The sequence below is a fragment of the Callithrix jacchus genome, chromosome 6 (genome assembly GCF_049354715.1).
Source record: "Callithrix jacchus isolate 240 chromosome 6, calJac240_pri, whole genome shotgun sequence".
Lineage (NCBI taxonomy): Eukaryota > Metazoa > Chordata > Mammalia > Primates > Cebidae > Callithrix > Callithrix jacchus.
In genome coordinates, this window is record NC_133507.1 from 157,052,655 (window position 1) to 157,067,551 (window position 14,897).

Sequence of the window (14,897 nt, forward strand, 5' to 3'; positions counted from 1 at the left end):
AAGATGATGATGGAGTGATGATGGTGATAGTGGTGAAGATGGTGATGGAGTGATGATGGTGATAGTGGTAGTGATGATGGTGATGGTAATGAAGATGGTGATGGAGTGATGGTGGTGATGGTGGTAATGAAGATGATGATGGAGTGATGATGGTGATAGTGGTGAAGATGGTGATGGTGGTGATGATGGTGATGGAGTGATGACAATGGTGATAGTGGTGAAGATGGTGATGGAGTGATGATGGTGATAGTGGTGAAGATGGTGATGGAGTGATGATGGTGATAGTGGTAGTGATGATGGTGATGGTAATGAAGATGGTGATGGAGTGATGGTGGTGATAGTGGTGAAGATGGTGATGGAGTGATGATGGTGATAGTGGTAGTGATGATGGTGATGGTAATGAAGATGGTGATGGAGTGATGATGGTGATAGTGGTAGTGATGATGGTGATGATGGTGATGGTGGTAATGAAGATGATGATGGAGTGATGATGATGGTGATAGTGGTAGTGATGATGGTGATGGTGGTAATGAAGATGGTGATGGAGTGATGATGTCGTGATGGTGGTAGTGATGATGGTGATGGAGTGATGACGATGGTGATAGTGGTAGTGATGATGGTGATGGTAATGAAGATGATGATGGAGTGATGATGATGGTGATAGTGGTAGTGATGATGGTGATGGTGGTAATGAAGATGGTGATGGAGTGATGATGGTGATAGTGGTAGTGATGATGGTGATGGTGGCGGTGATGATGGTGATGGTGGTGATGAAGATGATGATGGAGTGATGATGGTGACAGTGGTAGTGATGATGGTGATGATGGTGATGGTGGTGATGAAGATGATGATGGAGTGATGATGGTGATAGTGGTAGTGATGATGGTGATGATGGTGATGGTGGTAATGAAGATGATGATGGAGTGATGATGGTGATAGTGGTAGTGATGATGGTGATGATGGTGATGAAGATGATGATGGAGTGATGATGGTGATAGTGGTAGTGATGGTGGTGGTGGTGATGAAGATGATGATGGAGTGATGATGGTGATAGTGGTAGTGATGATGGTGATGGTGGTAATGAAGATGATGATGGAGTGATGATGGTGATAGTGGTAGTGATGATGGTGATGATGGTGATGGTGGTGATGAAGATGATAATGGAGTGATGATGGTGATAGTGGTAGTGATGATCGTGATGGTGGTAATGAAGATGATGATGGAGTGATGATGGTGATAGTGGTAGTGATGATGGTGATGGTGGTAATGAAGATGATGATGGAGTGATGATGGTGATAGTGGTAGTGATGATGGTGATAGTGGTAGTGATGATGGTGATAGTGGTAGTGATGATGGTGATGATGGTGATGATGGTGATGGTGGTGATGAAGATGATGATGGAGTGATGATGGTGATAGTGGTAGTGATGATGGTGATGATGGTGATGGTGGCGGTGATGATGGTGATGGAGTGATGATGATGGTGATAGTGGTAGTGATGATGGTGATGGTGGTAATGAAGATGATGATGGAGTGATGATGGTGATAGTGGTAGTGATGATGGTGATGGTGGTAATGAAGATGGTGATGGAGTGATGATGATGGTGATAGTGGTAATGAAGATGGTGATGGAGTGATGATGGTGATAGTGGTAGTGATGATGGTGATAGTGGTAGTGATGATGGTGATGGGGGTGGTGATGATGGTGATGGAGCGATGACAATGGTGATGATGGTGGTGGTGGTGATGGTGGCAGTGATGGTGGTGGTGGTGTGGTGGTGGTGGTGATGTGGTGGTAATGGAGGTGATTATGGTGGTGGTGGTGGTGGTGATGGTGATGATGTGATGGTGGTGATGGTGATGGTGGCAGTGATTATGGTGGTGGTGGTGGTGGTGGTGATGTGGTGGTGGTAATGGAGGTGATTATGGTGGTGGTGGTGGTGGTGATGGTGATGATGTGATGGTGGTGATGGTGATGGTGGCAGTGATTATGGTGATGGTGGTGGTGGTGGTGGTGATGGTTGTGATGTGGTGGTATGATGTGGTGGTGGTAATGATGTGGTGGTGATGGTGACAGTGGTGATGCTGTGGTGATGGTGATGGTGATGATGATGGTGATGGTGGTGATGATAATGATGATGTACACGGTGTATTTTTAAGTTGAAGATCCTGGAAATAGGAACTCCACTAGATGTCAGTGTCATCCAAGGAATGAAGAGAAGGAAATTAATTTTGAAACGGTAGTGATTAAGAAATTAAATTTTTATCATTACTAGTTTTCTTCTACTTTTAAATATGTAACATTTAATAGACTCTTCATCCCTGGCAGTTGTTGGTAATTCTAGGCATAAACTGCCAAAATGGGTATTTATTTGGAAGTGTCTAGTCGGAGGACAGATGCACGGTATGCAGACGATCTTCGTGAGTAAGAATCCGTGCAGCCTGGGATTGTAAGAGCTGCAGGGGCACTCTCCACCTTATTTATTAGAACGTCATAAAGAGGCCATAGTTAATTAAGTAGTCCACACATCATTTTTCCGACACCATTCTTACCCATTTTAGAAAGTAGACTGTAGTGTACTGCTCTGGGCTAACATTTTGTGCTCCCAGATGTTTGTTTGCATATATTTATAGACAATTTTTAAACAAAATGAATTACGCTTTTTTACAAAATAGTACAAACAAAATCTCTGCGATAGTAGCAAATTATATGTTACGTTTGCTGTAGGAATTATACTTTACTAATCAAACTCTAAGCTATATTTTATTTCACTTATTTCTTTGAAAAAGAAATCGCTGAATAAAACAAACATTAAAAGACTGTATCCATTTAATCCCTGGTTTGGTAATATGTGTTTTTAGAGCAGTTAGTTTAGTGGCCCTAGTTTACATGTGTTTAAAATGTTTTATTACAAAAATTGTTCAAACATACAAAAATAAAAAACACATGTGTACCCCCCACATACATAATCAGATACAAGCTTTCTTCTGCCACGCTGCTACTGCAAGAAATAAGCAAATCATAAGTAAAAGTTGCAGCTCTCTCTGAGTGCCTCCAGAATGCATTTCTCCTGCCTCTCTGCCCAGGGGATCAGCACTAACTTGAATTTGGTTTATATTATCCGTGTCTGTGCTATAAACTTGCTCCAGTGTGAGTCCTGAAACCATACATTGCATTGCTTTGTCCATTTTCAAGCTTTATAATAACATTGTCATTTATGTGATATTTTTTCAAAGCTTACCATATAATGCTGATACCGTTAAACAGAGCCAAGCATACCCAGGAACTAAAGATTATGAATATACATCGCCCAGCTCAGAAACTTGCTGTAAAAAAAAAATGAGGCAGCAAAATTCATAGTGTGAATGGAATTGTTTGAATGGCATTTCATTGTTTTTGCAGAGAAGGTGCTCCTGGGTACCTCCCATAGTGTGTTCCAGCCGCCGCTGACGTAGCCACTGGTTGAAAGGGGGAAAGCAGGTTTCTGTTTGATACGGAGGGCTCTTGGCAGTGATGCTCTTGTCCCTGTAGGCAGGTAGTTGATGGGGGTGTCCCTCGTAGCTTCCTTCACCACGTCAGGGGAAGTTGAACATTTTTTGTAAAGAAGCAGGTGACAACTGGATTTCCTCAGCCTTTCTTTCCTCTGCATTGAGTGTTAGTTGGAGGCCACGCAGTCACTATGGTGGCTTGCTGTGCGTTGACTCTAAATCTGCAGCCCTTCTGGGATGGGTGTGATCTGCTCTGTGACATTTCTGGAGGTGTGCAGCAGGCTGGATGCAGGGCATGTTCACTCCTGGCAGACGCGGTGGGTGCTGAGGGCTGCCCTGTCTCTGATGATTCCTTGGAGCCGTTCCAGCGTCACGGAAGGATGTGATGAAGTCTCCCCAGTTGGCAGAGAAAGGAGACTTCACTGGGAATTTGTACGTGCTGTGGTGTCTGTGTCCACTGGATTTGTTTTAGTCTGGGTGTCGGATTTCAACTTTACAGATACAGCGTGCTGTAGGCTACGTCGTTGCGGGGCTGAGGCGCAGCAGTCTTGCCTCACAGCTTGCCGCCGTTCTTTCCTGGAAATGTTAGTTTTTTCACTGTCTCCAGCAAATTGTTAACGTTGTCAGGACATTTAGGTTTTGTTTTTGCAGTGAAGTCTTGGTGAGGTTCCAGTCTCCTTTATCTCAGAGGGCATGATCAGATGCTGACTTTACTCCTTTCCAGTTCATGTTCTAAGGTGTCTACAGCAGTGCATTTAGCTCTTTCTCCCCATTTCAAGTGGAATCTGAAATTCTGCTCTGAGAATGGAGTGGCTGGGGGGACAGATGTGCTGCCTTGAGGAAGATGTTAATTTTTTAATGTTTGTTTTGTTAATTATTCTGGTTAATGGAGAATAATGAAGATGGATTTCCAAATTTAGAAATTTAGAAATTGTAAAATTCCCAAAGTACTCTTAAATATTCTTAGTTAACTAAAAAAAAAAAAAAATTTTTTATGTTATTACTGTGTGATTTGAAATTTATTTTCAAACTGGGAACCTCAGGAGCCAGCTTTCTCATCAACTGGGATGTGGATAAAAGAATTTAAGGCTATTGTGTAGCTCTTACTCTACATTATTAAGAATTAATTAAAGAGAAAAATGAGCCCTTAACTTGAGAAGGAATTAATAAGTATCTCTATTTTCCTTCTGGCCCCAAAGGTTAAACCTTATGTCATATATTCTTCTGCAACTTTCTATTTGTTGCTTGATACATTCCTTGTCATCTCATTCTAGATCTCTACCATCCTAAGGGCTACAAGTACACAGTGCTTGGCACATAGTAGGTGTTCAATAAACATCAGCTCTTGTCAGCATCTAAGAACCATGTTTCCTAATGAGCACAGCTACCCAGGACAGTAGCTCTCCTTGAAGTCCTAGATCTGAGTGTCCCTCATGGGAACTGTACTTCTGTCCTCCTCCTTCATTTGGTGGCAGCCTCTGCGGGAATCCTGAACGTGTCCCATCAGCCCTTGTTTTTGTGGTGACCCATGGCATTGCCCCTTTTAATATGTATTTTTAAAATCAGCTGTTCCATCTCGCATCCCTTTGAACCTGGATTCCATTAGCTTTTCCTCGTAGCAGTGGACACCACAAAGTCTGTTCATTTCATATATCATCTCAGATTTGAAAAGCACATGAAAATGTTTCTCCATTTTCAATATTGCGTGAGTAATGTTCCCATTGAAAAGTAATGGAGTGAAGTTGTCACTTGTCAGCACAGTTATTAAGGAGGACGAGTCTCCGATCTTTCTCTCATAATAAAATAAATCTGTCAGAAAATCATTGTGCTCACACTTTCTCGTGCCATCGAGAGACGAGACGGAGACAGTGGAGCTCCTTCAATCTTCCCCAAGTCAAGGTGCGCTTTTGGTCGGGGCTTCTCCGGGCTAAAGGTCGTCACCCTTCCCTCTCGGTGCCAGCTGACCCGGTCGTTCATAGCAGGTCAGCAATGCCTCGGAGATAATTGACTCAGGACCTTGGCAGGCAATGCTGTTCATTATTTCCGAAATACTGACCTTCTGTCAGAGGCGATTTTCAGGGGTTTCTTTCCCTTCGTTATTTTTTGTGGTATTGTCCATTAGCATAACTTAGAATTTGCCATTTTCCAACCATCCAGAAGCAATGACAGGAAATGTCTACTGCACTTTGATACCAATCAAGGATGTACCATGAAGTCACACAGCTGACTAGTTAACAAAATTTTTAAATCATTCAAACAGTAATTAAATATATATGTTTATGTAGATTTTCCAAATAAGTATTGAACAGTCCCTTTTTTCCTCGGCTGTGGTAACTGCGGCTTTCGAATGTGTTTTTCTGTTGGGTGTTACTCTCCTATATGGTCCATTGGTTCCTAGTAATTGAATTTTGAACTTTTAAGAAAAAAAAAAAGGCAATTTTGCAGTGGAAAAGTCCAGGGGAAAGTTTAGACGATCCCCTTTAAAATGATGAGTCAGTGGAGATGAACTGCTTAGCTTGTCGGACGTGTCTGTGTGCTCACACATAGATCATGCGTGTTTTCTAAATGTGTATTGGCAGGAATTCTACAAACAGGGGCAGAGCCCTGTCTGTGAACCGCAGCCCTTACCCAGATGCCAACTTTCCTTTTGCCTTGCAGTCTCGGAAAGGGAGCGACCCAGACAAAGAGAAGAAAGGCCTAGAGAGCCGCGCGGACAGCATCGGGAGCGGCAGAGCCATCCCAATTAAACAGGTGAGCAGCATCCCCATCCTCTCCTCCCTGTCGTCAGAGACGCACCTCAGGTCTGCCTGGAGATGATGCCAGTGTGCGCGCCAAGGTCTGTCTGATGTGCTCTGCTGATGAATGTCGAAGTCTCTCACTTGACATCAATTAGCAGAGTTCCTGTGTGTATTCAAATGGGATCATTAGAATGAGGAGAGGGAACGGAGACAACAGACCTAATGAAGTACGGGCTGCCCGCCTGCATATGGAGTGCGTTTCCAGGCTGAGAGTCTTCAAAGGCTGCCTTTGTAGCGCGGCTTTGATTGGGCCGCGGGCCGCCGGGCAACAGGAGCAACTCAGATCGCCTACAAGAGCCCCTTGTGATCACAGGAACAGCCCGACGTGGCCCTAATTTGCTCTCACAGACGGACATCTGAACACTGTTTCAGGCTGGTTTGCAACGAGGCAATTAGTTGTGATAATCATAGCCGGTGTGTCAGCTGTGCGCTCTTGTTTGTAATTTGCTAATGAAGGAATTGTAACTTTGATTAGGTTCAGTTTCATTTAGACCTTATTATATAAAGGAACATTTACAGCTGTAATGTGGGGCCTTAATTAAACTTCCTCATTACACAACAGGACTTGAATTCAAGCATTTGTTTTGGCCTATGTTGCTAGCCTGGAACAGGGTTTCATTAGCCCAGAAACCAGATTCTAAATCACTTTATGTCTCCAGTTTAAAAAAAAAAAGCCCTGGAGTTCACGTGTGACGTAGATTGTGGTTCGATTCCCAAGGAGAATAAAAATAGATTTGAACCCCACACAGTGGCTTCTGGAAATGTCACCATTTGGTTTGTTAAAGCCAATTGATTTAGAGTGCATCCTTGAGCAAAAGCTCTGTGGTCAGGGGAATGGTTCCGCCTCTCAGGCACAGGGCCTGTGACCATGTGCACCTCTGGTCCAGCTCACTGCTTTCCTCTCTTCTCCCCTTCGGGCACCTGCACAGCGTCACTAATCCCTTAGGAACTGTGTAGACACTGGCTGCCCTTAAAAAGAGTAGAGACTTTCCACAAAGGGAGTTGGATTATTTTGGTGATGCGGGTTTCATCCATTTGAAGCAAATAGGAACGAGCCTTAGAGAGGGGCTGGGCAGTGTCATTGTGAAGCTGTGGGAGAGGAAGGGGTTAAATAGGGCCATGGCATCTTGGGTGAGACCAGAGGAGGGAGTCCAAAGAGTTTCCCAAGGAGCTCAGGAACTATTGCAGAAACCACACCTCTGCCAACAGTGTCACCAACCCTGCCTGGCAGCAAGCTTTCTACTTCCTGCCTCATAGGTCCTGCCTTTGCCAGGCCTGCAGGTGGTCACCGAGGTCCTCATGCATCTGTGTAAGACACACGTTCAACTTACCAGGCTGCAAATGTGTGGTTTGGAACGGGGCATCTCCCCCCGTATATTCAAAGACAACAGCAACCACAGAACCTTCCGCTTTGACGGTGGGTGGTGGTTTCACTATAAAACGGGTTCTTTAGAGGGCTATGCACATAGGTGTTTATTCTTTCTTGGTGCATTTATTTATGACCTAAATCTGCATAAACTAATTTTCATGTGTAATTTTTATGCCATTGATAACCTTTTCAACTGGAATTATAAAAATCATTTAACATATTATTTTCTTTTTCATAAACTGGGGAATATTAAAACTTAATAATAGGCCATTTCCTTAATGCCTGTCTGTGGTTGATTTGGGTGGGAGTGCTCACCAGCCTGGCAGGAGTCCGTCTGTGCGGAGCCAGGCGGGCCCCCGGTATAATTGGAACCTTCATTCAATTTGTACCCTGCTCATCTGTGGAGGGGGCTAGCTTTGCAGGCTAGCTTTTCAATATGTGTGCAGATTGGAGTTGACCATCAAGCGTAAAATGAGTATTATCCAGTCCTTGGAAGCCTTTCGATTGTGAATGTTCAAAGTAATCTCGTTGAAATCTAAATCATGATCTGATTTCCCGGTGACTCCTGGGCACAGGGAGCTCCTTGTCCCTCCTAATTGCCCGCCTCGCAGTGCCACAGACAGCTCCCTCCTATGGCCGGCTCCCCAGGCCTCGGGTGCCTCATCTGTAAAATGGGGAACTGGATGATGTCTGAAGCCCTTGAAGCAGGTAGATGTGGAGGTTCCACAGAGAATTTTTAAATGTTAGCAAAACTGGATTTTTAAATTAGTCATGTTCAGGGCACCCTTGTCAAAGCCTCTGTGTGCATCGGGTGGATTGATGTGGGTTTGCAGACGGTGGTATCGATTTATCTCACATCCCTGTGTGTGCCCATGTTTCTAAAGGAACATAGATCACTCCAGGTAGCCTGAATTCCTGACCCTCCTGGTGTGATGACTTTAGCATGGAAATGAAATGAGAGGATTGCGGGGGATGGAGCCTGATGGGCATATTCTAGAAACTCAGCTGATTTATTTGTTGAATAAATGAACAGTTAAATGAGCGCTTATTATGTCAGTGCTGTGCACACGGCATCCCATTTGATCCTCGGCATCGCCACAGTTGTGGTAGCTGTGATCTCCTTATTTTAAACACACAGGGAGGGAGGGCCCTAGACCAGGCAGCTAGGAAGTAGGTCCGAGGATTTGGACCAGGCCTCTCTGCCCCCGTGTCTGCGCCCTTTCCACTGCCCATTGATGAAAAGCCTTCAGAAAGCTCAGGAAGCAAAGTTACATGTTTTAAATTAGATAAGCGAACCCGACCTCAGACGGAAATATCTGATGACTGTGTAAAGAAACTTCTGAAACTGCCTGCAGCAACCTGTTTCTCCAGGGACGGCACAGCCGTGCTCAGCCCTTCTCCGGGTGGGAGGGCTCTCTCCGTCCTCGACCTTACCGTGTATGCCACAAACATCTTCTCTTCTCTTCTCCCAGCTGCGGAGAACTTTGTCTTAGGGCTCAGCCCACGTGAAAGAGTCCGTCTGCGTGATCGAAGCCTTACCCACCGGCTAATGGACCTTTGCCTAATGGCAGAGGAATCGCTTTAGAACCTCAGCAACCTGCACGGAATTGCTAATGCAGAGACTTTTTCCCCCTGACAGCAGTCTTACAATGGATGGTTTGGGACCCAGGCAAGGCGGCCTTCAACACTCTCTGCAACCTAAACCCCTGATTTTACAGATTGGACACGTTGCGGTGGCTTATGTTAACCCCTTTCATGTCCATCTGGTGTCTCCCTCGCTCTGACCGCCAGCCACCCCCGCCGACGTGTGGGAGCTAGCCGAATCATGATGGTCAATGAGTTTCTCTTTCTTCTCCCAGTTAAAGATTCCCCGTCAAGAATATGACTGTTTCTGGAATGTGTAGCTTCATTTCTTGTGGACCTGGGTCTACTTCTTCTTTTGTCCTTTCTGGGGTCTTGGAGGAGATTGGTTCAGACACTTCAGTTTCTTCTTTTTACTAGTAAGATAAGGTCTTTTCGAGTAAAAATTAAAAGGCAAAGCAAGAAAAATAAAAGCCAGAGGCCCGGCTCAGCGGCAAGTGGGCTTGTCACGTATTAATTTTTCATTGCTGTGGAGAGTTGTACATACATAATCACTTGATTGCAGTGGGAGTTAGGGAGCTCCTATGGTGCCATTTGCATAAATCTTGTTAAGTCAATGGCAGTTAATGAAGTACAAATGAGCCCGGAGAAGGTGACATGCAAATCGTGGGTGGCAGATGGGAGGTCTGTTTGGGGGACGGCAGCTGTGTGCGCTCCTTTCTTTCTTTCTCTTTAGCATTTTTTAATCTCTATATTTGAGTACAGATAGACCGCCGTAAGCCTTGGCCTCCCCCCTGCCCTTGGCACAGCCCTGGCCGGGGAGACTGGCCATCCCCTGCTGCCCGCTGTGTTCAGGCTGCAGAAACCCTTCAGGTCTTGCCTTGCACTGGGCCGCATCCACTAGAAGGATTGGAATTGTTTGGCGATCTTGGTCAGTTTACCTCATCAAGAGGTAAGTGACACGTCACGATTGCGTCACGCTGACACAGTCGGAAGCACATTATTTTTATTTGGTGTGGACACGCAGAACCTCCTCGCCACCCCTTTTGAGGTGATGTTTTGTCCCATGAGGTTTCAGAGAATAAAAAAGAAGAGACCGTCTTTGCCTTACCACGCTTCCACTTGGAGTCTTTTCTTCCCTCTTCAGGCAGGCCACCTGTCTTCAGCCGTCATTCCAGTCCCCGGTTCGTGCTTGCACCTTCAGGGGACTGTCATTCCTGGGCTTACTTTGCAATGAGAAATACAGAAAGTGTGCGGGACATGCTCTGTACCTCGGGCTGTGGGACCACCCTTGCCAGCCGTGCAGACCCCTCAGAGGGGCCGCCCCAGCCTGGCTCAGCTTTGGCCAGGGTGTCTGGAGGTCGCGGTTTTGTGTTTACGGATGTAAGTGCTACCGGGACTCACAGAAAGCTCTTAGAGATGTGTGGGAAAAACACTGCCTGCAACTTTAGGAAGTTTTGTGTTTATTTGGTCAAGTGGCTGATGTTTTGAGAGACCAGGTGTCCGCTTGCACTGAAGAGAGGTGGGCAGACAGGTGACAGCCGTGATGATAACTGCAGTGGTCACGTGCTGGGGGTCCTTTTCTTGCAGGCCCCCACGCTGGTCCTTCCTCTGAGGTGACCACCAAGGCACTGTTCCTCAGTTCTTGGGGCTGCAGGGCGATGCGGGGGACCCTCCATTGGGCGGACTCCCTTTTGTGACACTCAGTGAATGCACCAAAGGAACAACATTCCTCATAACAGTTTTTTTTTTTAAGTCTTAATTTTGACCTTGAACCCTGATGTCACGGCCACCTCCAGGGAGTCAGCTGTGAGAGCAGTCATTTTCCAGCAGCTATCTGAAGCCGCGGGAAAATCCTTCCCAAGCTGTCAGAGGAAGAGCCGGCCTGCCTGGAGCAAGCCCACCGCACCCGCCACAGGGCCTGTGAACTGTTTTGAAGCCGTGCGTGTTTTTGATTCTCAGTTGAGTAGAAAGAGGCAATTGTCAATTAAGTGAAAGGAACCTCTGGAGTTAATCCCCTCGTCCAGCCTGCCGCAGGCCACCGACCTGTGTTGTCTGGTACCTGGGATCAACACGAGGGGTGTATTGTGTGGCATGGGCAGAATGAAAGCAGCCTAATGACGCCCGCGTTAACAGCTCCTGAAACTTTGACACTGGTCACAGCGAGTTGGTTGACTGCCTCACCGTCGTGTGCTGCTTTCATGGAGGAAACAAATGTGAAGACCATGCTGAAACTTGACAGAGATCGGCAGAGATGGAGAGGCATGGCCGTGCCCTTCCTTCAGGGGCGTGGAGAGAGGAGTTCTGCAGGCAGAGGTTAGCTCACATTTATTAAGCCCGACCAGTGAGGAACCAAGGTGAGCGAGAGGCTTGCCAAACATACGATGCTCACCCATGTGGCAAAGCAGCTCTGCCTGGGCATCGGGGCCCATTTTGCTCCCCAGAAGCAGGTAATTTACTGACATGAACTCCCATGCCCTGAAAGCTAATTGACCTCACTTGGGTGAACAGCTCCCTGAGAGTCCCACATTGGACCCTGTTCACAACAGACCCGGCCCAGTGACGGTTATTCATTTAATGGGCCAGGTGGTGTATCAGTGCTTTTATTTTGACTTGTCAGTTACATTGTCATTGCCAGAACAACCCAGAGTCTCTCGGTGCCTATACATGAAATGACAGTCATTCGTCTTTGGGTGTATCGGGCACACCATCCCCTACATCCCTGGCCTTTTGGCAATGTAGGTGGGTGACAGTACGTTCCTCACAAGATGGGCAGAATGTTTGAATTACTGTGGCCAAAACACAAAATCTATCATTTATACACAGATCTGCAAAGCAGTTGAAAATAGTACTTCCCCCTGGGTGGTGAGCACTGCGTGAGGGGTTAGGAAGTAGTGTAGCCGAGGTGCATGTACACTACCAACAGCCACGCAAACAGAATGGCGTTCCAGCAATGGAAGTTAATTTTAAGACTCGGTGCGTCTTCTGTGTATCCATTAGCCAGGAGCTGGTGAAACGGGAGAAGTTCCTTTATTCCCCTCGCAGGGCATGTGATGGGGATGTGGCTCACTTCTTTGGGGCCCCCAGCTCCAACCCCGAGAGGGAGCATGCACCCCAGCGGATTGTGGGGAGCATGGGCTCCAACCCCACAGTATTATCTAGAGCTGAGTGTCTACAGCTCCTGAAGCCCCAGTGCGCCTGTGTTAGGCTGTGCTCTTGGGTTTGGCTGTCCACGGGCGGCTTATGTTGATCAGCTCAATTAGATCTTTTGCCTTATTGCAAGGACGGAGGGTTTCTGTACCCCAGGGTCTTGCCTTAGCGTCATGGAGAAATTGGGTCCCATGTGGGCTTGGAGAATGAATGCGAGGTTTTATTGAGTGGTTGGAGTAGCTCTCGGCAGATAGATGGGAGCCAGAATGGGGATGGAGTGGGAAGGTGGTCTTCCCCTGGAGTCGGGCCACTCAGCTGGCGGACTCTCCTCCTACCGCGCCCAGCTGAACTGTGTGGCATCCACATTGGTCTGCCGTCGATGGCCTGCCAGAGTCTGTCGGGGTGTTCTTCTGCCTGTGTGCTTCTCTCGATGTCCAGCCACTTGTGTGTGTGTGCCTGCTAGGGTCTCGGCGTTTTTAATAGGCACGGGATGGGGGGGCGTGGTGGGCCAGGGTGGTCTTGGAAGATGCAGCATTTGGGCATGAAAACAGGAGTGCCTGTCCTCACCAAGGTCTATAGGCACATGCCCCAGGTGGAGCTCTTGCCAGGGAGCCCACTCTTCTCAACCCAGCACTTCCCTGCCCACCTCCCATATCACCAGGGTAATATCTAAGTAATTTGTTTCAGCAGAATAGTGTTTTTTTTTTTCATTAAAAGTTGAACAATGGTAGTGAAATCCAATTCCCTGTGAGCTTAGAAATAGAAACTCCTAGAAATAGAGGAGGAGTCTCAAAGCTAATGTTGGCCAGAACTTGTTTTTGTCTTGATTAATCAACAGATACTTTTTTTCTGGAATTATTTCATATCATATTTGACAACTTATTAACAGTTGTGCCCTGGTCCTTGTGTGACATGACCTGGGTCCCTGGCTAGGGCTGGAGGAGGCAGAAGGTGTCTGCAGCCCAGGCTGAGCCCAGATGTATACTGATGATCTCATGTCATGACCCCCAATGCAAGTGGACGGGTGTCACACCAAGGAATGGTGTATTCTGCTGAGTTAGGTGAGGGTGAGGGAAGGACAGGGAAATGGAGGTGGGGACAATCCCACTGGACTGGGACACACAGTAGGTGGTGGCAGAACAGGAGGGAGGCAGAGAGCAGAGCTGTGGGGAGGGAGGGAGGGACCTAAATGCCCCAGGTGTCTGCTTGCCAAGGACTCTAGCTGCCCTGCAGAGGCGGGTTGATTTCCCTGCATCGGTAGTAGGAGCAGTGGTGTGGCGGGTTAGAGCCTTGTGGCTGCACAGAGCAGACCTCCCTCCACTTCTTACTCTGTCCCCATAGGATTTGGGATGTTGGGGGGTTCTAATGTGCCAGAATAACGGCGGTAACCAGCGTTTATTGACCACTTTCCCCAGTGCCCTGTGTTAGAGCTTTCTACGGCTGTCCCTCTTCTCCAGGAAGTGTCATGGTCCCCCTTCCCTTATGGGAGCATGAAGGCTTGGGGAGACAGTGGGGCATGCCAAGGAGCACCACACAGTGCCTGAGTCCCCAGGACGGCCATAATGAAATCCCACAGCCTGGGCAGCGTCAACAGCAGCTGCTCTCTCGGTTCTAGAGGCTGGAGGTCCAAGAGGAGGCCCAGGCAGAGCCAGCTTCTGTTGCCAGCAAGAAGGCAGCAGGCTGAAACCAAGAGGCCTCTCCTTGGCCTTCCTGCTGTGTCCTCCCGTGGCCTGGACTCTATGGGCACACACCTGGTGTCTCTTTCTCTTATAATGATGCCAGTCCCATTGAATCCAGGCCCCATCCGTATGCTCTCATTTAACCTTTTAGACCCCTTTAAAGTACTTGTTTCCAGATACAGTCCCACTGGGGTGAGGGCTTCAACATGCAAATTTTGGGCATCACATTTTAGCCTGTGACACACAGCTAGGTAGAGTGGAGCTGAGCTCTGACCCAGGGCCATCTGTCGTGTTCTTTCCAGCTGTAATGTCCTAGTTTAGGCCTTCCTGGTGATACAAGGTAAGCGCACTCTTCTTCTAACCAACGTATTTGAGAATGAAAAAGAAAAATTTATTTTAAGAGGCTGTATACATTAAATAGGAAACGTACGAGGTTCAGAGTACTCTGACCTGAGGGTTTCCGTCGAAACTCTCCCGAGTTGTGGTAAACTGTTGTCATTTGAAAGAGGACTGTTGCTGGAACGAATCCTCCTGCAGGGTGTGTAGCTCTCACTCTGTGCCGTGCATTTTACAGCTGTTAAGGCCTTTCGGTCCCGTCCACGGGAGACCTCCTGCCGGTTGGTTTTGAAAACCAAAGCTGCTTTCCCTTGCATAGATGGCTCCTCAGGGCCACGGGCAAATGTTGGGCCTGCAGCTGGGAATGTTCAGGAAAAGCCTGTTGATTTAGCAGGTGCCCAGTGTCCGTCAGTTGTGTCACTGGTTACTTTGACGGTGGCTGTGGGGCTTTGTTTAGGTTGATTTCTCACAGGTATGAAAGATGGCCATTTCCTCA

At 47.2% G+C, this 14,897-nt stretch overlaps 1 protein-coding gene across 15 annotated transcripts in view; it reads left to right on the top strand.

Annotated features, from left to right (window-relative positions):
• AGAP1 (ArfGAP with GTPase domain, ankyrin repeat and PH domain 1) overlaps window positions 1-14,897 on the top strand; it is a 639,539-nt gene that overhangs the window by 314,515 nt on the left and 310,127 nt on the right. For all 15 annotated transcript variants that reach the window (XM_054258069.2, XM_054258070.2, XM_054258072.2 and 12 more), the window contains one exon: window positions 6,147-6,239. In XM_054258069.2, the coding sequence (XP_054114044.1) occupies window positions 6,147-6,239 (93 nt within the window). The remainder of the gene's footprint in view (window positions 1-6,146; window positions 6,240-14,897) is intronic.